We start from the raw sequence: 25,169 nt of genomic DNA, 5'->3' as shown, positions 1-25,169 counted from the left end.
CATATGGGCCAAATGGGTGACTCACAGAAACAAATGACCCCAAATCGAGGTGCCTAGGCAGAGGGAGCATACATATTAAATAGCCACACCTTGTGTTTGAAAACCACTTCTGACTTCTTGCAAGGTTCCCATCCATCTCCTTGCCACTTTCAGAAAGCTCACAAAACCTTTCTGTTCTCTCACTGAAAGTCTAGCACTAGCAGGGAGCTACTATATGACAGAGTGAGACAGTGGTCTTTCTCGAAGGAGATTCTTCACTGGCATCCCTCCCCCCACTATCCACATTATCACCACTCACTCAGAAGCCAAACGATGGACTGACTTCACAGACTGAATTCCAACAAGCTACACACCAGAGGCACAGTATCAGGCTTCCCAGCAGAGTCCCAACTCAAGTATGTCAATTTTTTTTCACCATGCTACCGACAGGGTAGCCACCCTGCATTAACCAATGAAGTGCACCGGGAGATGTTACCTACCTGTAACAACTGATTTAGATCTTGTAGTGCTGTAGATTCACATGCTTTGTACACTCCGGCCATCTAGTGTTGGGGGCGGATGTTTCAAGTTATTTCTGTTCAAAGCAGAGGTTTGTTTTTCAAGGGGACTCATGATACCACCTCAAACCCCACAATGTAGGACTCTTTAACCAATGAAACGACCCCCTTATTTATTTACAATTTTCATTAGAGCTAACTTGACCCGAATCGGGTATCAGAGCGCTTTACATAGCACCAGTTGAGTTACATGAGGACACATTCATTTTTGTTAGGCACAATGAGATTATGTGATTTGCCCAGAATCTCAGGAGTCATTGCAGAGACTCAAACCCAGTTCCACAGATTCAAGGTCGACCGACCTAGCCATTAGGCCAACTCATCTCCCTGATATCCCAGTGTAGCCACCACACTGGTTTAACATAAAGAGATTCCTTACTAACTTAAACCAATGGGGACTCTGCATTTTCAGTGACAACTTTACACTTTTTAAACTGAGATGCAAGAAAAACAGCACCCCAGCAAATGAGAAGGGATGAAGGTAAGAGTTCTGCACATCTCTGACTCTGGTGAAGGAGTGCCTGAATACTTGGGATTTTTTAATCACAGCACCCAGAAACGCCACCGCCTAGATGAGAAGAGACACACTGAAGAGAAACCTTGAACACCATCACCCACAGCCCTTTACACAATAATTCAAGAGTGTCCTTTGTTAAACTTCCAATCCTCAGGGACCACCTTTGTAAACGGGTATCTTTAGAGTTCACGTTCTGTGCCACCTAGCCCATTCGTTCAACTTTTTGGTTGTCCTTGCGTTTGCTTATCGAGCTGATGAGACATATGGGAGCTGAATAGAGGTACTCCACGTCTTGTGTTGCTCTGCAGACCCCTGGTCTCCTAGACCAGGGGGGTTCCTACAGTGTATATCCACCAAAGGTAGAGGCCAGCTACTGCCTTCTCAACAAACTATTATAGCTCAGATTCTAGTGAAACGTACAGAATGTCTTACCTGTTTTGTGGGTAGGGAATTCTAGCAACTTTCTCCAAGTAAATTCCTTTCAGCCCCTTAAATAGACAGCTGGCCTGACTTTAAGAAGGACAGAGACAAAAAAGCTAAAAAGTTAAGTAGAAGTGCCATCCGTCCTCTTCCCGCATTCCCCACATTGCTTATAGGGTGCGGGGTCATTGTTTTCCCTTAAGCACAGCTGCACAAGCTCACATCGAAAAACTGATATCTCCAGAAGCTGCCAGTGGAAAGGCAGACACAGGTTCAGAAGTAAGCTCAGATTTCAATGCAACTCGCCATAGAGAAAAGCAAAGTGCAAGACAGGTTATTTTATTTTGTAGTCCACCTTGGGACCTGAATCGCGTCCCTGAGAATTTGGCTGCTCAGGGAGTAAACTTGAGAAATGAACACTACGGCCTCCCTTTTGTGAGCTTTTCATACAAATCACCTTAGAAGGCAGTTGAAACTGAAAGCGGTTTCAATGCTTCGCATCTCTGCAGAGTGCCTGTTTTTTGTGCAAATAGTTTTCGTTGTTCCACCGAAAAGTGTGGAAGTGGACGTACATCACACTTAAAAGAATGGCCGTGCACCAGTGAAGAGAAGTATAGTTGTGAGAGGCAGGTGGAGCTATAGGAACATTACATCTTTTAGTATTGGCAGTTCAGCTTGACCTCGGTTATCTTGCTGCTGTTAAGCAAATACCAATTGAAATGATGTCCCCTGGGGCACTTCATTTGGTGACATAAACAGTGTGCCGGGGCAACAGGATCAGCCTGGATGTAGTTAAAGGCAACCACAGTAGCCGCTGTTACTCCTGGCATATCCTATGGCACCCCTGGCACTGTCCTTGCTATGCCTGGTTTTATCAGAAGGGAAATGGCAGGGACAGAAAGTAGAACAAGCATTTGCAATGCAATAGGTCTCGCATTAGGAAAGTTTGAGCTATTGGTATTGTAAATGACATTTTTTTTTATTTATGTGTTGGTTTTGAAAATAGCCAAATAATTAGCTTTGTCATTTACAATGCCAATACTTTTACCTTTTGCAAATGTGACACCTATAGCATTTGTAACGCAACATGTTTTGTATTTACGTGATTTATCAAAGCACCGTGCAAGCTTTCACGCAGCTGACTTCCAGGCGGGTGACACTGACGTCATCCGTCGACATCCCTTGCTCGTCCCTTCCATCCAATAACACCGCCTGGACAGCTCTGCTTTGAAAAGTGTCCAGGGCCCAGGCATAATGTGATTTATAACCTCTGCAATTTCATCATAGTCAATGACCTCTGTGATGTCACTTTCTGTAAATGCCATCAGGGACAAAGGTCATGTGATGTGATGCATGAGATTATGAGTGGTCAAGGAGCGGGTGTTACCAATCTCTCGCTCTCCCTGTGATTTTGGTGGAATAACGTCACTGACTTGATCTGAATCATGTGACCTTTGACCTGTATAGGCACTTTTTGCATCCTGCCTGTGGTACATCGTCTTGCATAGAACTTTCCCGAGTTCACTGGTTCCAGCCATCATATTAGTGGTTACTCTTCATTAAAAAAAATCACTCATTTGTTCTTGGTTGATAAGGAGATTGCATATTTTATTTATGAATCGTATAAGGCACCCGCTATAAACCTAATCACCTTTAGGTACAGGTCAAGATGCTTAAATGGAGAGATGGGGTCTTTATTAAGAGATGGGTGAGTTCTTTGGTGTAGGGATGGCTGAATACACAGTTTCGGAGTATCCACAGATAGAGACCTCTTCTAGGAAATCTTGACCTGTAGAAGACGCTGGTGGGAATCATGCGCGCTTTGAGGTTACATGTCGGGCAGTATCATTGTGGTCGGAGACGGCCATCTGAAGGATGAATATTATTATGGGTAATCGTGAGAATGGGGTGTCCTTTCATGATATGCATGTTGGAGGGAAGGACGCTTAAAAACAGCATAAATGTCTGATTAAGAGCACAGCTCCGTTTGACCCCTCTCTTTTGTGAAAGGGCCACGCGCATCGTGTCCACCTGCCGCCCGGGTCACTGGCCCTTGGGAGTTAAAGATAACATGGGTCCAGATGTCTCAGCGAAACATATCGACCGCAAACTAAACCAGGTTTAAAAAGAACAGCGTTTAGGTGGCTTTTCTTTCACCTATAATCCCATACCTTAAATAGTGTCTGGTAAAGAAGGTAGAAAAAGACTCTTCCCTTTGCCCACGTTTGTGCTACAACCGACTGTGCTAGGTCTGCCACAACCATTAAGGGTTCAGCTGTAATTTGTGATTTTTTTTCATTATAAAGGTATTTGTAAGTGCCCTCTGATAATTAACCTCTTGCAGGTCGTAAAAGACCGCTTCATAATTAACGCCTCCGTGTTTATTATTTGTAACTTATGTTGTTTTAAATGGAGCAGTAGAAGCAAGTCTGGAATAAAAAATAAAAGACCCGAAGGAACCCGCTTTGCGTGAGAGAGTTGTGTTGCATCTAAATCTTCAAACACTAAGCTGGATTCTAAAACTATGATTTTCTGCATTGACGCTACTTGAGCTCTCAAGAAGTAAGCCTTCCACATTTTGCAGTAGACTAATATGGTTTAACGGGAGAGAAAAAAACATAACTAACAAATCGCTCGGCATCGTCCGGTCAAGGGCGTCACTATAGCCAGTTTAATGTGCACAGAAGCTCCTGCCTCACACATTTCCGAAAGAGTAATGGCATACCAAGCAGCTCTGATGTCGTTTGCCAAAATTAATGTTCGAGTGGCATTCATCTACTGAGGCGCTGAAAGGCGCCCCTGGGGCTCTCATGCCAGTATTCTGCTCGCATGGTTCGCTTGTGCTCTCTATTTAGATTAAGCATGTTCTGAGCATTATTCGTACCACAGGACGCCATACCGCTGTCGGTGGTTTTAAGTTTGGCACGTCCCGGCTCTTAACATTTTAACAATAGGTGGATACTGGGGCCAGAATAACCGCTTCTTTCTCCTGCCGCTCTACGACTTCCTTTAGCCCCCGGCTGCAGTAACAGGGCGGCCTGGCAAGTAAGGACACGGCCCTGCAGCCTGCCAGCCACCGACGAGCTGGCTACCTGCCCGACCTGCGATCAGACGCTGTGTTTCCGTCCCAGGCAGCTGCCAAACACGGAAGAGGACCGGCCTCCAGAGCCCAGTCCTGGGCACTGGTGGCACCCATTGGAGCAGAAATGTGCCCACCTGCGTCCACCCCAGTCCCAAGCCGAGGTCCCAACACCAACTAGCCAAGTCAACCCGTTCAAAAGCGACTGACGCCCTGAAGCACCGCGCAGAGATGCAGAAACCCGAGTTTGCCGTTGTTGAGCACCACTATACAACCCTCTCCCAAAACAGCATGACACAACTGCACGGCCCTCCCCCATCCTCGCTCCCCCTGCACCGCTAAGGGCACTGCAAAAAGCCGGCACCGCTCGCATCGCAGAGCCACACGATCCCAACCCCCAAAATAAACGCCGCGCCGCTGCACCGGGATATTCCTGCCCGACCGTCACCACGGGGGAGATGAGCAAGAGGGTGGTGTGGTGGAGCCAGACAGGGGAGGGCACTGCAGTCTGGAGTTAAAAGGCAAAAAATGAAAGGGTTCGGAGCGTTAAAGCAGATTTAAGCATAAGCCGGAGTTCTGAACAACTGATGACTATTTAAAAAAATGCATAAATAACGAAATAAATGAATACCGCAAATCACCGCCGTCACTCTGCCGGCCTGCGAACAGGAAGTCAGGCAGGCCGGCGCGACAACAGGAAACAGGAAGTAGGAGGGCGGGAGCCTACCCCGCCTCCCACGGAAGAGCCGCGATTGGACGGAGCCGTGCCGAAGGAGGGAAGAAGAGTCCTGCTGCTGAGGAGAGCCGCCGCACGAAGGAAGCCGGTGAGTGGCTTGATGACCGGGGGGGGGGGGGGGGGGGGGGAGGAAAGCCTGTGCGCGCGCGAGTGCGGGCGGGCTTTGTATGTATGTGTGCGTGCGTGTGACTGTGGGGGAGGGGGGTGTGTGTGAGCGAGTGTCTGTGTGCCTGTATGTGTGTGCCTGCGTGTGAATGCGCTCGCCTGTGTGTGCGTGCGTGCATGCAGAGGGGTGGGGGCTGCCTGCCTGCGTCTGTGTGATGTGTGAGCAAGGGCTGTGAGTTACTCTGCGCGGGTCGCTGCGCATGCGCGGGTCAGACGCGCGCTCCCGCGGTGAAAACTGCGAAGGAAGACGCTCGTCACAGTTTCGTGTCCACATTCCTAAATACGGGCCACAATAGGTCTGAAGCAGACACCCTCAATGCTCACGCATTGAGCGTTAGGTCTGCTCGACCTAAAAAACTGCCTTTTACTATAGAGTCATCTTCCTGTCCTTGCCTAACTTAAAAGCAAACAGGTGGAGGTTAATGGACTAATAGTCTGGCCTCAATTGTGCACAAAGGTTAACGCACCCATAAATAAGACCAAATCACGTGGCTGGACCCACATGCACTCACTAACCAGCTTAATGCACTACAGTGCAATACAAAACATGCGGCCCCATTAAATGTACCATGAACAATTCTTAAATACACAGAACAAGGATAATAAATGATGAGAAATGGCAGTGTCAGCGGTTTCGGCTATGACCGTGTCAAGCAAGTCTGTGCCAGTAACAGCAGTGTCAGCTTCTCTGCAACCCACCTTGATCTGGTACTTTACTTTCCCCGCAAAGTGCTGTATGATGAATGCTGGCTCCTTGACCGGCGTGCCCACGAAGTATTTGTTTTCTTCGTGCTGCTGCTTGAACTTTGCCAGCAGGGTCTGGTAAGTGGCATGCGGAAAACTAGAAACAAAGGAGAAAGGATTAGTCAGAAGCCTATTCTGGGTCTCGAGAGACTTGTGGGGATCCATTGGAGTGCAGTGGGAAGGAGAAGCTCTCAGGCGGTGCTGTTTCTTAGAATCCTGCCATCTCACATGTAGACTTCATTAGAAACCCAAGACATGCCAGCAGTATCCACAATAAGCAGAATTTCAGCACCAACGTACTTCTTTAGACACCCTCAGAAACATGCAAGCCCCCAAATCACAATTTCTCTTAAAAGTTCAATACAACTGCTAATGTGAAAGACCAGAAGAGGGAAGAACTACCTTTACATCTTAGTACAACACAGAGCCCCAATAAAGAACGTTTAGGCCCCACCGAAGCGACAGTACAAATATTATTCATAACTATATATGTTATTTGGTACCAGATTCAAGTACTGGTGTCATTAAGCTACACAATACAACGGGGTACAAGTGCAGCAAGTAACGGAGTTGTGTTTTTTTAAATTAAAAGTGTGGCCCCACGATTCAGTGCCTGAATTCGGCCAAGCTATGAGGCATGGCTGGTACATAACCAGGGTGAATGTCCCATCGACTGGTGAATGAGAAAGGGTTTGTCATCAGCGGCTACAAATAATGAAAAAGATAGGTATACCTCCTAACGAACGCACAGCCATAATGTGCTCCTGTTACAGCTGCCCACACTGCATGGCAACACACAAACCATGCTAACACTTAACCCATAAATGCCTAACCTCCGGCTGGAAGTTGGAAAGAAGGTTTTGCAGCAGCAGACCAAATTCTGCACTTGTCACAGAGCATAATCCAAACCAAGTATTGCACCGGCAATGTACACATACTGCTCCGCTCGCAAAGCAGACTTAAGTCACCAGATCAAGAATCCCCCTCTCTGAGCCATGGCTGCAGTCAACACAGAGTAAACCTGCCTGTAGGAGAGGGACTAATTGCCTTACTTGCTCTCTTCGTCCAGCAGGTAGAACAGGCCCGTGGGTTTCTTGCTGATTAGATGGATGCAACCAACATTATCCGTGTAGTCGATGTTGTGCCAGCTGATTCCTTCTTTCTGGTACTCCTCCTGCACAAACAAAAGGAGGGTTAGCCTAGGAAGTTGATTGTGGCCGGCTGAAGGACTGCTAGGATCTATACCACCTTCCAATCTCTACGGGGCCACAGAAATGACCTTGAAGTAATATTTTCTAAACAGTCAATCAATGGCGCTCAGTTTAACATTAAAAACAAATCCTTAAAAAGACGGAAGACTTGGGTAGCGCTGCTGAGACATCTACCCATGGCCAGCAGGTAGCAAACAGATCTATGCAGAAGTGCTCAATCCACAGACCATAATTTCTAGCTAACCTATTAAGTGTACACTTGAAGACTTTCCACCTCAATGGTGCCCAATCCAGCAGTTTTACAGTCCCCTATTTAAGGCCTAATACAATTTGCAGCATGTACTTTGGATGGGTAGCCCACTCACTCCCCGCCTGTAACTAAACACAATTTGCTGTGAGTCACTCCCCAGACATGCAGCATCTGCACTGGTCAGGGTCAGTGACTGTGGGCGAAAAGTGGCAGATCACTTCTGCTGTCTCTCTGGGGATCTCGATGAGAGACACAAATCTCTTCTGATACAGAGAAGCCAGTAGAAAAGGGTGGTGGTCTAGGAGACGGCTGGGGGTGGGGGGTGGATTCCGCACAAGCCACAAGATATGAACTAAAAAACCATAGTTCAGCCATGTGTAACTGTGTGTGAACTTATGGCACCTTATGTTTCCCCCTGGGACGCCAAACTAGGAGAGCAGCGAGCGGATAAGGCAGAATGAGCCACAGCACTAAGCTTCCTGTGTAAAGCACACCGTAGATTTCTATCTATTGGTTGGCCAAGACCACCAGCCCACCAGACCAGTCTACAAAGGAAGTGTACAAATAAACAGGAGGGGGAGTTAGAGTAATAAGCAGGATTCTTACTACACAGACTTAGTTACATAAACAAAAGGAATCCTACTGGGGGTGTAGGGGAAGTGTTCGCAACAGTGGTATGGGAGCACTTAGTGTTTTGTAAAATACCCCTCACACACCAAAAGGCCCCTTGGTGTCATGCTTCATCATAGGGGTCTTCGCACCCCTCTAACGGGATGCGGCGTGCTACGACCTACGACTACGCGGGAGCACTTATAGTTATGGCTATGTGTGGTGCATGTGATAAGGGATATTTTATGTGAGTGGTGGGATATAGTGAAGGATTAAAAAGATACCTGGCTCGTGGGTTTGTTGGAATTTTTTTTTATTAATAACCCCGGACTGGTACTATTAAAAGAAGTGAAGTGCGAGGTTGGACCTGTTGTGTTAATGGACAGTACCTCCTGTGTGCGTCCACATGTTTCGGAGACAGAGCTCCTTCTTCAGGACGGGGGCACAACTTCCCCACCTTATTCACGTTTCACTAGTTTTGTCATAGAATTGTATTTATGTTAATAACAAAAAGTGAAAGAATAAATAAATGTGTATAAAAATCAAGGCTATAATGTGCCTACAGCGGTTCCACTCAAGTTTAATGCAAATTGCATGACTTGTCAGGTATTGCTTGCTTGCTTCATGTGCATTCAAAAACGTCTGGGGGGTAATTCGGATGAGTTCGGCGAAGCAGCGTGTGGGGCAAGACGGCGGACAACTCGTTCCGAGTTCATTGCTCAATAGCAATTTTACAAAGGAAGTGTGCCAGACGCAGTTGCAGCCCTAGGACGGTAGCAGTATATATTGGGAAGACGGAGACCTGCCACTGCTTCTTTACCTGCTCCAGTTTGAAGATGTGCTGGTTGAAGTAATACTGTAGCTGCTCGTTGGCGTAGTTGATGCAGAACTGCTCAAAACTGTTTGTTTCAAAATCCTCAAACCCAAATATGTCAAGGACTCCAATTGATAAACACTGGTTGGAAAAGAAGACTGGAATTAGAGCCTAGGAAATACAGTTCACCGCTATATCACAATGCCAACATGCAATATGAATTCTTCGACGTACTTCTAATCTTCCCCGAAACACAGTTGGGGGATCTGTGAAGTATCTTCCATGGATGATGCAATCTGGAAATTCCCAATAGGACTCACCTTATCACTGAGAATAAAAACTGCTGCTCTCAGGGTGGAAGTCCTGAGGCTAAAAGAGTCCCACTCTGACTTGGAAAGGTGTCCCCATCGAGCTCTGTGACCAGATGACACGGTCCAAGTGTCAGTTCAATAATAAGGTTAAGAAAAAGCAAAATGGCAACTTTTTTTAGTGGTTTAATCTTTCTACTACACGGTTTCAGCATCCATCTCCCAACCCCTCAATTAAATGTTTGGCCTCTTGCTTACTCCGATAAAGCACTTAACCATGAAGGAGACCAAAAGAACTAAAAGTCCCTCAAAAGTTACTGAGGTTTAGTTATCACCAACTCTAGAGGTTGATGGACACAAACCTCACAATGAGACTTCAGATTAAAATCTGTGGATCTGTAGACACAAACCAGCTACTGTGGATAAAGCTAAAATGAGGACTTGCTCTCCACTGCCAAAGATGCACACCCAAAAGAAGTCTAGAGCCATTTCGGAAGCATGTCCGTTGGAGGACAGAATGAGATTACGAAACATCTATTACTGTAGCCTTTGGCTCATCACCTGAACATTTGCCATGAGACTGACAGTGAGATTTTCTTAGGCAGTGGTTCAAATGCTGCAGGACCTAGCAGCATTAGGTTCTTGCCAAGTCAGACTGGAACCCTAAACGGTCCTGTACTTACCGTAACTGATTCCTCCATGTCCTTCTTGTTTAAAAGAGCGTGATTGATTCGCAAGACGATCCAGTCAAACAAGGCACTGTACAACGACTTGGCCATCGAGTCCCTGGCAGTGATCGCCTGCGGACAAAAGCAGAGCAAAAAATCTCAAGCGAGTGTGACAGACCTTAGCTGCAGTGCCTCTAAAACCTTTCCTCCTATACATCAACCTCAGCCCAAAAATAACTCCCTATTTCTGTACCACCTCACTGACAGTACAAATCATTCAACAGGACGTGGAAACTGTACACACACACAGTCCGATGTGGACTGATCTAAAGTAAAGTATAAATAATTTTAAAACAGAAAAGGAAATGTACATAAAAAGTGCCAGTGTATGTTGCTCACTCAGTAGCCAATACCGTTCTTTTCACATGGCATGTCTTATGATCGTGAAACATTCAAATAGCAGTTTGACAAAAAAAGTAATGTAACTACCTTTTTTGAGTACGTGCAGTGGGGCTGGAAACCTGGTTCTAAGAACCCTGTCTGACATTTAACATACAAATCAACTCTGAGTGTTGCAGCCTTGGCAATAGTGAAACATGCAATAGAATGACAGCACCTATTTGAAAATTAAATAATATATTGGTCCAAAACCTTCAGGTCCCCAGGGACAAACAGGTTGAAAGTATTTGTAAAAAATACATTGTACAGAGTCTGAGGAGTATGCTGGTGCTAAGCCCCCTGGAGGCAGTGTCAACGGCATTCAACGGATGCTGGCGTTGGAGATGGACTTGCCCTCCAACATCATCCACTCCCCCCTCTACATGAACTCCTCAGAGAGATGCTTAATCAGTTCCAGCGTCTTCCCCACTGGGATCTATCCTAGCAGGTTGGAGCCTGATGGAGCTGTGACCTGAGCAGAGTCTCATATGTGGGCAGCATGGACGACTAGCAAGTTGGGGGGAAAGGGGGGATATGGCCTCAGATATAGACAAGTCACTAAGAGAGGGCTTATAATTCTTCACTGCCCTTGGGCTCTAGAATGTCTCAGGGACATTTTTTAAGGATGCCCTTGAGCATGGGCAGGAACTACACCGTCCTCTCAGATTTCAAGAGTGTCTCAACAAGGAAATCATCTTCCACATGGAGGACATGTTTGTCCATCTTGTGAAAAGCAGCTGCCTGTTGAAGGACCTTGTGGTGCGCTGTGGTACCATTGGTGTAGTGACGGAGGTCTGGATTAGAATGGGGATTTGCATTATAGTTGCCTCAAGGGTTATCTGTAGGCCATTACTCGTTGGGGGTGTCATAGGGATTAGCAGATCAAAGGCGCTCTTGTATTGGATTAAATGTGTGCGACTCCTCAGGTGAATCTGGCAGAGGCAGTAGGGGTGACTAGCGTGAGCAGGCAATTGAGGTGTTGGCGAATTGGTGGCAGTGGTAGAGGTGGAGCGCCAGGTGGCAGGCTGGTGCCCCTGTCTCTACATCTCTTGGGCATCAGATCAGAGGCAGCCTCAAATATGGCTTCCTCCTCTAAGTCTTAGCCAACTCTTTTGGGGGTGGTTTGGCCAAATTAATTCCCTGTGAGGAGAATATAGCTCTTTGTCCCGCAGTCTTTTTTCCGGCATGGAATCACAACGCGGTGGTTACCACAACCGCATTGTGATTCCGCATACCATTACTACGCAAGTCGGAACAATGACTTGCGGAGGGGGGGGGGGGCTGGATGTTGGAATAGTATAATTTACTATTCCAACTCCAGTCTGTGCGGACACTAGGGAAGGTGTTGGATTTTAAATCCAACACCCCCGCCCCACAAGTCCTTGTTCTGACTTGCGGAGTAATGGTATGCGGAATCACAACACGGTTGTTGTAACGACCGCAACGTGATTCCATGCTGGAAAAAAAAATGTGTCATTACCGTGAGAGGATGAATAGACAAGCACTTCTGCCTTGCCAGAGTTTTTGTAGGATCAGCTGCTCAGAATCCTTTGAGCCGGTTGTCAATGGTGTTCTCTATGTCAACGCAGGTTTCTGAGTCAACAGGGGCTTAGGCTTAAAGTAGAGTCCAGGCTTGTCGGTGGCGTTGGGCAGTGTGGTGCTTGACAGCCTGGAGAGATCGACGCCCCTTGGACAGGCCCTTTTCAGATCCAGTGCCACGGACTAGAGCTCGAAGGTGTCGGAGGCACTCAAGGTGGAATGGGCTTGAAGCCAAAATCCCATTGGAATGCTGCTCCTGGTGTGGCCGAATGCCAGAATGGCCGGCATCCTCTCCTACCTGCCTCGGTGCTAAAGGGGTCTTGATTTCTGAAGATAATGAAGGTATCGGCGGTGGATTGCTGTGGCATCTCGCTGTGCGCTCAACGCCTCTTCCTTTGATACCATAAGGTTTTCATCCAACAGAAGGCAAGGCAAGAGTCAAGCAAGGCATCGTAGTGGTCCTGGGAGAGGCAGGTGTAACAGATCTCATGACCATCCAACCATGGGTACTTGGCATGGCTTCAGAAGCAGTACTGGAAGGGCTTCCTTTCCACCACTCCTGAAGCCACACATACTCTGGTGTCAAAAGTCAGTGAATGCGGCCCACAAAGCACCAGAAGGGTGCGGGGGCCCAGCAATCAGTGTCTCAGCCGCTAGGTGTCAGCCTCCAGAAAGTGTCGACAAGATGAAACGCAGTTGATGAGTCCGTTTTACCGCATGAGCCAAATACAAATGTATTAGACACGTCAAACTTCACATTTGAACCCAATGGAGGAACAAAGCAATCTAAAATAGAGTCAGTACCCATGGGCATTGTCCACAAATGGAAGAGGAAAACAAGTTACTTACCTGTAACTTTGGTTCCCCAGTATTGGTAACTTTCATAGATTCCCATGCTTTGTATCATTCCCCGTCGTCGGAATGGGAGCCTCGGTAAATAAAAAATCATCATAACCATAGAAATGTACATGTACATGTATTTATATAGCGCAAATCGCCCACATCGCAGGCATCTATGCGCTTGCTTAGGGAACCCGTCCTGGTATTCCCCTGTGAGATACCCCGGCAGGGTATCCACAAGGTGAAAGCCAGGCATCCCGCCGCGAGGGGCCGTTGTGGAGATTAAGCAAGCTATTGCCCAGAGTCGCAGAGTGTGAACCCGTGAGTCGAGTAGGCACCGGAGCGAGAATTATCGAGTCCGTAGAATTGTTGAGCCCAACCCCCGTCGGGGCGGGGAATTGAACCCTGGTCCAGGGCCGATCTCAGCTTCCGGGTCTGCCGCCTCTAACCCCTGAGCCACACTTCTCCAGAAACAAAAGAGAAACCAGGCCTAGGCCTCATCTCATTTTGTAGCATATCACCCTCTTTGTGTAAAAGAGCCCAAACTTCTCTCAACAAACAATCAGAACAGCCTCACCACATAGAACCTTCCTGAGAGAGCCTCAGATTTTCGTAGCCGTTGTGCAACCGCCACTCTCTGTAAAAATAGGCTGAGCTTTCACAGGGGAGGCGGGTGGGCGCATGGGAATCTATGAAAGTTACCAATACAGGGGAACCAAAGTTACAGGTAAGTAACTTGTTTTCTTACCCCAGTATTGGAACTTTCATAGATTCCCATGATTTGTATCAGAATAGCTAGCAGTAAATCACCAAAGCAGATTTTGTCATATATAGAGAATCACATGCCTACTAGCGATGATTACAGTTAACATTGATCAATTGTTACCATAAGAAAAGAAAAGACATCACTGAAACAAAATGTGCAATACAGGAAGGAGGGATTGTAGGGAATGCTCACCTCTCACTGAAACAGATTCCGGAGGACTGCTTGACCAACAGCCGCATCGTCCTATCCTGTAGATTCTAGGCAGTAATGCTTCGTGAAGGTATGAGTACTGCTCCACGTTGCTGCCCTGCATATGTCTTTGATCATGACTCCCGAAAAAAGAGCCACCGAAGATGCCACCGCTCTTGTGGAATGCGCACTAACTTTTCCGCCCAGAGGTTTGCCTGCTTCCTGATGGCAGAATTGAATTGCACTGGAGATCCAGCGGGGAATGCTTGTCTTTGTTAAAGCACATCCCTTCTGTGGAGCGCTATAGGCGACAAAAAACTGTGATGACCTTCTAAAGGACTTAGTGCGCTCCAAATAGAATTTCAAGCATATTTGAACATTTAAAGAATGCAATGTTCGTTCCGTCGGAGTCGAAGGCCGCGGAAAAATAGATTTCAGAATCAAGGGTTCATTCATATGGAACTCGGACGGAACCTTGGGGATGAACTTTGGATTAGTTCTAAGGATAAGAACATCTATTTTGAATTGAAGGAAAGGTTCCACTATGGACAGCGCCTGAAGCTTACTAACCCTCCTAGTCTATGTTAGGGCTAAGAGAAGGGCTACCTTCCACGAAAGGAATTTCAAGTCCGCCTTGTGAATAGGCTCAAACGGAGCCTTCAACAGTTGAGCCAATACTAGGTTGAGCTGCCAAATTGGAGGAGGTGGACGAACTGGAGGATACATCCGAAACAGGCCTTTCAAGAACTGTTTAATAATTCTAGAAGACCATAGGGAAGGACCTGATTAAGTTCGCCTGAACCTTGAGATGGCTGCCAGATGCACCTTGACTGTAGAGTGAGCCAAACCAGACTTAGCCAATTATAGTATATATGGCAAAATTTGATGAGGAAGAGACTTGTAAGGATGGAGACGTTTTCTCTGACACCACTCTTCCATTTTGCTTTGTACGTCTTATTAGTACTTGGTGCTCGAGCCTGGGACAAAACCTCTTTACACTCCTTGGTTAGATTCAGATGTCGGAATTCTCTGTATTCAGGAGCCACGCTGTTAAATGCAGCGACCCCGGATCCGGATGGAGCACCTGACCTTGATCCCTTGATAACAGAGATGGAACTAGTTGCAGGCGAATCGGACGATCCTGAGAAAGTAGAAGATATTCTGTGTACCAGAACTGCCTAGGCCACGCTGGAGCAATGAGAATCATCTTGCATGGCTCCGTCTTGATTTTCGGGAGCACTCGTGGAATGAGAGGAATTGGTGGAAAAGCGTAAAAGAATGCGCCAAACCAAGCCATGGAAAGCGCGTTCCCCAAGGATCCCTGATGGTGTTCCTTGCTTGCGTAGAACCGGCATTTGGCGTTCTCCGGAGACGCAAAGAGTTCTATGGTTGGTCTTCCCCAGACTGAGAACACTTTCTCTAGAACTGACTGATTCAATTCCCATTCGTGATTCGCCTGTCTTTGGCGACTTAGTGCATCTGCTGTAATATTGGGAGAGCCTGGCAGGTGTTCCGCTTGCAGAGTGACTTTGTGAAGAATAGCCCAATTCCAAAGTCCCTGAGCTTCCTTGGACAGAGCTTGTGATCTCGCCCCCCCCCTGCTTGTTGATATAGTGCATGGCCGTCTTATTGTCCGTCCGGACCAGCACTGTGCGATTTCGAACTCTCGGGAGACAAAGCTTGCAAAGCTAACCGAACGGCTGTCAGTTCCAACAAATTGATGTGACACTGGTGCTGTTCTGGACCCCAGTGGCCACTGATTGGAAGTTCTTGGAGACTGCTCCCCAGCCTTCTAACGAGGCATCCGTTGTTATGATCACAGGAGATGGTGGAATCCTGAATGTTAGTCCCTCGGCGATGTTCTCTTTCACCAATCACCACTCGCATGCCTTTTTCATCTGCGGTGTAACCAAAATGTTGTCATTGAACGAGCCCTCTGCCTGGCACCATTGTTTGTCTAGCTCCTCTTGCAGAGGACGCATCCGCAGTCTGCAATGCGGTATTAATGGTATGCAAGATGAAATCGATCCGAGCAGGGACTTGTAGCACCGAACCGACAGGGATTTCTTTTCCTGCACCTGGTGAGCTGAGAGCATCAGTTTGTGCTGATGTTCGTCTGAAGGACGAGCTTTGCAAAGATCCGTGTCTAAAATGGCCCCTAGGAATCTTGCGGACCTGGAAGGTCGAAGAACTGACTTCTTCTCGTTGAGCTGAAGGCCCAGGTGGCTGAACAATTAATGCAAGTTGAAATGGCCTTGGAAGTTTCTTGGATGATGGAGCCTTGACTAGTCAGTCGTCCAAGTAGGGGAAAACTTCTAGGGATTGCTTTCTGAGGAAAGCCGCCACTGGTGCCAGCACCTTTGTGAAAATCTGTGGCGCCGATCGAAGGCCAAACGGAAGAACTTGGAATTGGAAATGGCTCTTGCCTACTGTGAAGCATAGATATTGCCTGTGAGCTGGGTGGATCAGTACGTGGAAGTACGCATCTTCCAAATCTAGGGACGCCATATAGTCCCCCGGGTTCAGTAGACGAAGAATATCCTGGAGAGTGACCATCCTGAAAGACAGTTTGATGAGATAAGTGTTGAGCTCTCGCAGATCTAAAATGGGGCGCCAAGTATCTGCCGTCTTTCGAACCAAGAAGAACCTGGAATAAAAACCTCTGCCCCTCTGAGAGAGAGGTTCCGGCTCTATTGCCCCCTTGATGAAAAGCTGGTGGGCTTCGAGGCGTAGCAGATCCAGATGTCTTGATTGATTGGCGCCCGGAGCTCTGGTTGGAGGAAGATCTTGGAACTCCAACGTATGGCCACTCTGAACAATATTCAGGACCCACTGGTCTGATGTTATTTTTGCCCAGTTGTACAGACAAAAATATATCCCGCCCCCTACTGATGTAACTGTCAGGGGAGGAACAGTAGAAAGAGCCAGGAGGCCGCTATTGTCGCTCAGCATTGAAGCGACCCTGGCGATTTTGACGCCATCTCGGAGATTGGCGAGAGTAAGACGTCGATTGGCCTTGCCGTTGATTTGAATATTGAGTCTTGTAAGACTGTGAAGTCTGCGTTGAATATCTTTGCTGGTTGCCTCTATAAGCAGAGAAACCCTTGCCTCTCGCTCCTTTGAAAGGGACCTTCCGATAGTTCAACGATCCCAAGGACTTAGCCGTGTCCGTGTCCTTTTTGATATTTTGAAGGGAGTCATCAACATGCTTACCGAACAGCATTTCACCATCAAATGGGAGGTCCAGGATCTTGTTTTGGACCTCCTGATGAAACCAGGTAGCTCGCAGCCAGCCTTGACGGCGCAATACCACCGAACCGGCTAAAGCTCGAAAGCCAGTGGAAGCGATGTCCATCGCACAATCAATCACTTCCGAAGATGATCTCTCTCCCTCCAACAGAACTCTCTTGGCCTCCTCCTTCGCTATGTCCGGCAGTTGTTCCACAAATGGCTCCAAGTCGCACCACATTTGGCGATCGTACCTGCCCAGAATGGCCAGAGCATTCGCTGCCCGGACAAGAAGACTGGCCATGGAGGAAAATCTTTTACCCACGTTATCCAAACGCCGCCCTTCCTTGTCTGGAGGTGTAGTCAGAGGCGTTGATGGGCTTTTGGATTTGCTCTGTGCCACCTGCAAGATCACAGAATCAGGCTTAGGCTGTCCAAGGAGACACGCTGGACTGCCCTCCGGGGCTTTATATTTCTTCTCCAGCCGCGGAAGAACAGGGATGACTGTGGCCGGATTTTGCATGATCTTGATTCCTTCATCCAACACATGTTCAATTATGGGAATGGACCTAACTGACTTCCTGTATTCCTCCTTAAAGTCATAAAAGAAACACTCAGACTGTTCCTTTGTAATTTGCAGTCCAAACCTCTTCGCTGCCCTTTCCATGAGGTCATGGAACCCCCCAATATCCGTTGGTGGAGACACCGCCGTGTCCCTTCCCACAACATCCGGATCTTGCAACCCACTTTCATCGAGATCCAAGTTTGGGTCTTGCAAAGGATCAGATAATGGATTACCCTGATCATCGTCATCATCATCATCGTCCCTTACTTCCTCATTGATGTCTCTTCGAGGTTCAGGGTCTATTGTCCGTGAGACCACTGGTATGACAGCTGGTGGCGTAGGAGGTACCACCGGAGTAGCAGGTAGTTCTAGCTGCACTGTAGACTGTGGTGGAAACCTGTTCCTGTAATTCTGCAGCATCAATTTTAGATCAGAAACAAGAGAAGCAGGCATGGCTACCATGTCTTGACCCATGCCCGAGGGATGCTGCTGTTGAGAAGCATAATGTTGTAACCCTGGGTCATCGTGATGTTCATAGTATTCTTCAGTGTCAGTCTCTTGACACTTGACAATTAAATCTGAAGGACTGTAGGCATCTCCATATTGACCTCTGTCCTCCTCTTCCTCAAACTCATCATCCAGCAGCATTGTTGGAGGCAAGGATGAAACACGTCGAGGAGATGTCATCTCCGGTGTTATTCGAAGTTTCTGTATTAGAAGCTGCATTTTTTGAGTCGTCGACGGAGTCGTCGTCGACGTCGTCGTAGTCTTCGTCGCCGAAACAGCCGTCAACAGTATCTTCGAGGACATCACTAACGACGACGAGGCAGAAACCACCGTCGACGAACATGAAGGTACCTTAAACGTCGACGAAGTCAAAGGCGTCGATGCCACCACCGTCGACGGTCCCGTCGACGGCGCCAATAGAGCACTTGAAGCTTTAGAAGAAGTAATCGTCGTCGACGTACCAGTCATTTTCGTCGTCGACGGACGCTGTTTTTTCTCAGATTTCGTCTCTGAAGAGACTGCAGAGGGTTTTTGCCGTCTTTCTCCTTATGGGACTTCTGAGAAGTGGCAGGAACTTCCTTGTTGTCCTTTTTGGCTGTGTCCATCTCAGCAGCCTGTCCCAGCCTCTCCTTTTCACCTCGGTGAGGAGATTTAATGGGACTGACCATCTCAGACCTATCAGAGATCTTATGAGAGGTCTTAACAGGAGGCTCATTAGAAGTAGAGGCAGAAGACCTACCCCTCTTTTTGGATCTCCTGGAGGTCGAGACAGACGCAGAATCCTCCTCATCAGAAGGGAGAACCTCTTTCAGAGTCTTCATCTTCTGAAGCCAGGTCAACAGCCGGCCCTCTCTGTCTCGCAAAGTCTTTGTAGAAAAAGTCCTACATATTTTGCAATCTGTGGTCTTGTGGTCAGGATATAAGCAGTAAATATAGCTGTCATGCTTATCTTCCACAAAAAGTCTCTTTTTCCCACAGGATGCACAGGATCTGAATAAAGCTTTCTTCTCTTTGTCAGACGTTGTTTGAAGTTGAAGTTGAAGTAATAAGTTATAAGGGACTCGTGCTTGGAAAAACGCAGATATCCCTCAGATGCTAGATTTCCTGGCCTCCTCCTGTCCTCAGGGAGGAAATACTCCTGCACTATCAGCCTCAGATTTCCAGGATTGGATCCAAAGTGCCGCCGACCTAGTGGCCCCAGAGAAACTCACGAGACCTAACAGAGCATCTCCTTCGGCCGCCTGGTACAATGAAGATCTTAGACTTCATCGCCAACACTGTAGGAATCTAGAAAGGCGCTGGAGGAAAGCTTACTGCCCCATAGCCAGACAAACTTATAAAGATGCCCTTATGATCTATAAAAAGGCGATTATGGCTCGAAAAACGGTTTTCTTCTCGGCGCAAATTGAGACCGCTGCTAACTCTGCTAGAGAGCTGTTCTCTGTTGTCACGACTCTGTCCACACCCTCCACTGGCCCTGGAGTCGAGCCCTCACAGACCTTCTGTAATGAACTATCTACTTTTTTTACCACAAAGGTGGCAGATATATATGCATCATTTGAAGGGGATACCAAAACTGAACACAGAGGCGGTACTGTGAAAGAAGTACTTTCCCATCACAATCATGATTCCTTTCCATGTTTTTCACCTGCCTCACATGATGATGTTATCAAACTCATTTCTACCATCAAATCGGGCTCCCCTCTGGACCCTTGCCCTCCTTCTGTGATGCCAAAACTCACAGAAGTGATCTCACACCCCCTCATGGAGATCTGCAATACTGCATTTCAGACAGGCCACTTTCCCAGTATATGGAAGAAGGCTGTTATAAAACCCCTTTTAAAAAAAACCTTCCCTAGACCCTACAGCTGTCGCCAGTTATAGACCCATTGCGTGTCTGCCCTTTCCTGCCAAAGTATGCGAATTCCTGATGAATAGACAGCTCTCAGAGTTCGTCGAGACCCACCAACTTCTCGACGAAACGCAGTTTGGTTTTAGGAAAGGGCATGGAACAGAGACCGCCTCGATAAAGTCCTCTGATGAGATCAGGGCGATCATGGATCAGGGAGGGGCGGCTGTCCTCATCCTTTTGGATTTGTCAGCGGCCTTTGACACGGTCGACCATGTCACTCTAGTCGACCGTGTCACAGCCCTGGGGATAAACGGTCTGGCCAGGGATCTCATCTCATCTTTCCTGGTAAACCGTACCCAGACAGTGAGGCTGGGAGACTTCTACTCTCCTATCTCTGCACTCCCTTGTGGAGTCCCACAAGGCTCCTCGCTAAGTCCTATGCTATTTAACATCTATGTAGCGGACTTAGCGAGGGTAATAAAGGCCCATGGGGTACGGCTTATATCTTGCGCAGATGATACCCAGCTGGTTCTGGGTATCCACAGGGACGGCCTGACTGTGGCAGCCACCTTCCAGAGAGCTATGCTTGAGGTCAGTACCTGGATGGCCTCGAATTGTCTTAGGCTCAACTCGGACAAGACCGAGATTATGACCTTCGGAAAACTTTCCCCAAATGGTCCCCTAGTTGGTGGCCGGAAAAGCTCGGCCATCCACCTGTCCCAGTGGAAATAGCCAGAAATCTGGGAGTGATTTTTGACAGCAAGCTGGCTTTTGATCTCCACACTAACAAGGTTGTCTCGTCATCATTCTTTATTTTTAAAAAAATTAAGAAACTACTACTTTATCTCCCCTCCTCAGCGGGGAAGACTCCGGTTTCCACCTTAGTCTTCTCTAAAATAGATTATGGGAACGCTCTCTTTCTTCATACCCAGAAGCGTGTCATAACTAAGCTGCAATCCATCCAGAATGCGGCTGCCAGGATCCTTCTAAACATTCCTCGCCGCAAATCCACCACTCTTGGCATTCGTCAGCTCCACTGGCTGAGAGTTGAGAGCCGCATTAAATTTAAGGCCCTCTGCATTGCATATAAGGCAGTACATGGCATAGGACCCAGGTTCCTGACCAAAGCTTTTCAGCTGTATACTCCCAGAAGGCAATTAAGATCGGCCAACACCAGTCTCCTCCCTGTGCCACGCACAAGAACGGCCACCTGGGGAGACAGGCGCTTCCTTGTGGCCACTCCAAAACTTTGGAATCTTTTGCCACTGGCCATCAAAACTGCCCCGAACCTGATGAGCTTCCGCAGGCTCTTAAAAACATGGTTGTTTAACCAGTAAGAGGATGGCTGACTCCAGTAGTTCCACAGCGCCGAGACACCCCAGGGTATTTGTTGCGCTATAAAAATGACGTAAATAAAATAAATAAATAAATAAGTTGAATAGAATGAAAAACTGAGCAGAGCTCAGTGGAGACTTCCTAGCACAACGTGCAGTAGAAAAATCTGAGGCTCTGAGGCTCTCTCAGGAAGGTTCTATGTGGTGAGGCTGTTCTGATTGGTTGTTGAGAGAAGTTTGTGCTCTTTTACACAAAGAGGGTGATATGCTACAAAATGAGATGAGGCCTAGGCCTGGTTTCTCTTTTGTTTCTATGGTTATGATGATTTTTTATTTACCGAGGCTCCCATTCCGACGATGGGGCGTGATACAAAGCATGGGAATCTCTGAAAGTTCCAATACTGGGGTAATCACAGTGCCATCCGTGACTCAAAACATTTATTTAAAAGAAAAACAGCTTGCAACGTCCGAGGCCATTACTAGATGGAAGGAGCATGCAGAGCATGTGTATATACAGTCACACATGCTAAAAACACAGTTTACATGTAAAAACTTCTCTTATTCTCCATCCCCATCCCATTAAAATATGGAGTGTTTTGTGCCATTTCAGCACCATGAAGGGGTGGATGATCAAGGCATACGTGCTTGCTCAATTATGAAAAATGGAGTACATTTATACTATATTTGCAGATGATCAGAGTGTAACATACTATTTATTACCCTTGTGGAATGTGTGGAGGGGCCACGACTCACGAGGCAAAGGTGCAAATGAGTCATGATGCTCAACAATGGAACTGTATATTGTACTCTGCGCACCTGCATATAGGATTTATGCCTAGGTATTTTTTTTAAGTGTACGCGTTTTAACAAAATATATTTTATACAAACTAGGAAGCAAGGGGTTGAATTTGAACAGTATGGGAAATCACACCTAAGACGCTTCGTAACTATTAGGATAGTTATTTCCATGTGCAAAGTAATTGTTACATGCAATCTGTGAGTCATTTTCACTGTACTGTGGTAATAAACTCGAATTTGACATTTGCACTGTAGTAATGTATGTGTATTGGTATCGTTGCTATAAATAACAGGTTTTGGACCACATTTATTTTCACTGCCTTGGCATAAAAGTGTGTGTTGAATTACAAAATAAAATCTCAATGGATGTTCAAATTATTTGTAATGGCCACTTGGTCCATCTGCCCTCAGCACTACAGAAACATATGCACAATCAGCAGACACCACTACAGAAATAAATGCACAATCAGCAGACACCACTACAGAAACATATGCACAGTCAGCAGACACCACTTCAGAAATAAATGCACAATCAGCAGACACCACTACAGAAACATATGCACAATCAGCAGACACCACTACAGAAATAAATGCACAATCAGCAGACACCACTACAGAAACATATGCACAGTCAGCAGACACCACTTCAGAAACATATGCACAATCAGCAGACACCACTACAGAAACATATGCACAATCAGCAGACACCACTACAGAAATAAATGCACAATCAGCAGACACCACTACAGAAACATATGCACAGTCAGCAGACACCACTACAGAAACATACGCACAATCAGCAGACACCACTACAGAAACATATGCACAGTCAGCAGACACCACTTCAGAAACATATGCACAATCAGCAGACACCACTACAGAAACATATGCACAATCAGCAGACACCACTACAGAAATAAATGCACAATCAGCAGACACCACTACAGAAACATATGCACAGTCAGCAGACACCACTTCAGAAACATATGCACAATCAGCAGACACCACTACAGAAACATGCACAATCAGCAGACACCACTACAGACACATATGCACAATCAGCAGACACCACTAATAATAATAATAATAATAATAAGGGAAATTTATGAAGCGCCTGGTTGCGCGCACCGGCGTGTCCCCGCGCTATGGTAAGTCACATATGCACAATCAGCAGACACCACTACAGAAACATACGCACAATCAGCAGGCACCACTACAGAAACATATGCACAATCAGCAGACACCACTACAGAAACATATGCACAATCAGCAGACACCACTACAGAAACATACGCACAATCAGCAGACACCACTACAGAAACATACGCACAATCAGCAGACACCACTACAGAAACATATGCACAATTAGCAGACACCACTACAGAAACATATGCGCAATCAGCAGACACCACTACAGAAACATATGCACAATCAGCAGACACCACTACAGAAACATACGCACAATCAGCAGACACCACTACAGAAACATACGCACAATCAGCAGACACCACTACAGAAACATATGCACAATTAGCAGACACCACTACAGAAACATATGCGCAATCAGCAGACACCACTACAGAAACATATGCGCAATCAGCAGACACCACTACAGAAACATGCACAATCAGCAGACACCACTATAGAAACATATGCACAATCAGCAGACACCACTACAGAAACATATGTACAATAAGCAGACATTGTCGCAGTTTTAGGCCTCTAATCTCCATGGAAAAATCGGTTTGCCTGCCTTTGTGAATCAGGATTTTGCAGTTGAAGCACCCGCACTCACCTCATTTAGGCTGTAAGGCAGTATAAGCTTTTCGTTAACTGTCACAGTTTTCCTTTTCGTTAGCGCTTCCACCAACATCTCCCGCTTCACCTAGAATTGTCCAATTTGAAAAAAGATAACGCGTATTAACTCCGCAAAGAATATTTATTTGCTCTTTGCTCTTTTATCCACGTATGCCCTCCTACAACTCATCAGCTAGACATCCATTAGCAAATTTTGCACATGAAAGTCATGCTCTTCCCTCTACACTACTTTCGTACATCACAAGCCAGCACCAATGGACACTTCCAGTTATGCAGAAAAAGACATGCTGAAAAGAACTGATTCTGCACCAGCCTAACAAGGTGCTCAATTTTGGCACCATTCCACTAAGATAACAATGGCAGCAGAAGTAATATAAAAAGTATATGTTCCCCTCCCATGACATCATGGGAAGTCATATCACAACAAACCTTATTACCACAATTATGGTTTATTTTACATTTCAAAACTTGATGCTGCAGCAAATTAATATATAGTGATTACCATGGGCGCGCACACACACACAGAGCTACTAACACCAGCAACATCTAAAAGCAAACTTAAGATAAAAACTCAGAACAGAGATTGCTGGAATCACATACTTTACAAAGCTGTCCACATGGCTTACAAAGAGAAAGGTAGAGAATGGCTTGCGGTAGCCAAACTCCACATAATTCGTTCTGGTGGTTATAGTCTGCTAGGACATCTCCAGATCTTGTTAGACCAGAGTTATTCAAACTGTGGGGCGCGCCCCCCTGGGGGGGCGCGATGCCATCTCAGGGGGGGCGCCCACTCCACCAGCATAACATTTCACCTTTTATTGTTTTCTACGGCGGCGAGGCAGAGTGGAGCTGCAGGGGCCCTAAGAAGGGGGGGAAGACTATCAACACATCATTAACACGTCAAAAGGTCTTTAAAAGACGGGAAACACCCATTACATCGATGTCAAAAGATCGCGGTGCCATCACACCACGACTTTTACATCCCAGTATCGTTTGAATCGCATGCATTCACTATGCATGCGACAACAGCGCAATGCCGTTAACATCGCATGCGATTACAACGCTTACCGCGACTGTCAACTTATTGTAATGCGGTAACTTATTGTAATGCAGTGTCAAATGCCAAACACAAGCACGAAGCTAGGTTCCTGCAATGTCAACTTATTGTAATGCACAAGAGGTTCCTGCTCTGGTCGATGCTCTGGAAACATGCAAGT

At 46.8% G+C, this 25,169-nt stretch overlaps 1 protein-coding gene across 13 annotated transcripts in view; it reads right to left on the bottom strand.

The window, feature by feature from the left end:
* MYO9B (myosin IXB) overlaps nt 1-25,169 on the bottom strand; it is a 384,903-nt gene that overhangs the window by 163,402 nt on the left and 196,332 nt on the right. For all 13 annotated transcript variants that reach the window (XM_086946942.1, XM_086946951.1, XM_086946943.1 and 10 more), the window contains exons 8-12: nt 23,930-24,019; nt 10,094-10,210; nt 9,109-9,243; nt 7,271-7,392; nt 6,174-6,315 (exon numbers count right to left, since the gene is read on the bottom strand). In XM_086946942.1, coding sequence (XP_086803068.1) covers nt 6,174-6,315; nt 7,271-7,392; nt 9,109-9,243; nt 10,094-10,210; nt 23,930-24,019 — 606 coding nt within the window. The remainder of the gene's footprint in view (nt 1-6,173; nt 6,316-7,270; nt 7,393-9,108; nt 9,244-10,093; nt 10,211-23,929; nt 24,020-25,169) is intronic.

The sequence above is a fragment of the Lissotriton vulgaris genome, chromosome 12, assembly GCF_964263255.1.
Source record: "Lissotriton vulgaris chromosome 12, aLisVul1.2, whole genome shotgun sequence".
In the NCBI taxonomy this organism is placed as follows: domain Eukaryota; kingdom Metazoa; phylum Chordata; class Amphibia; order Caudata; family Salamandridae; genus Lissotriton; species Lissotriton vulgaris.
This window is presented reverse-complemented; position numbering and strand designations above follow the sequence as displayed.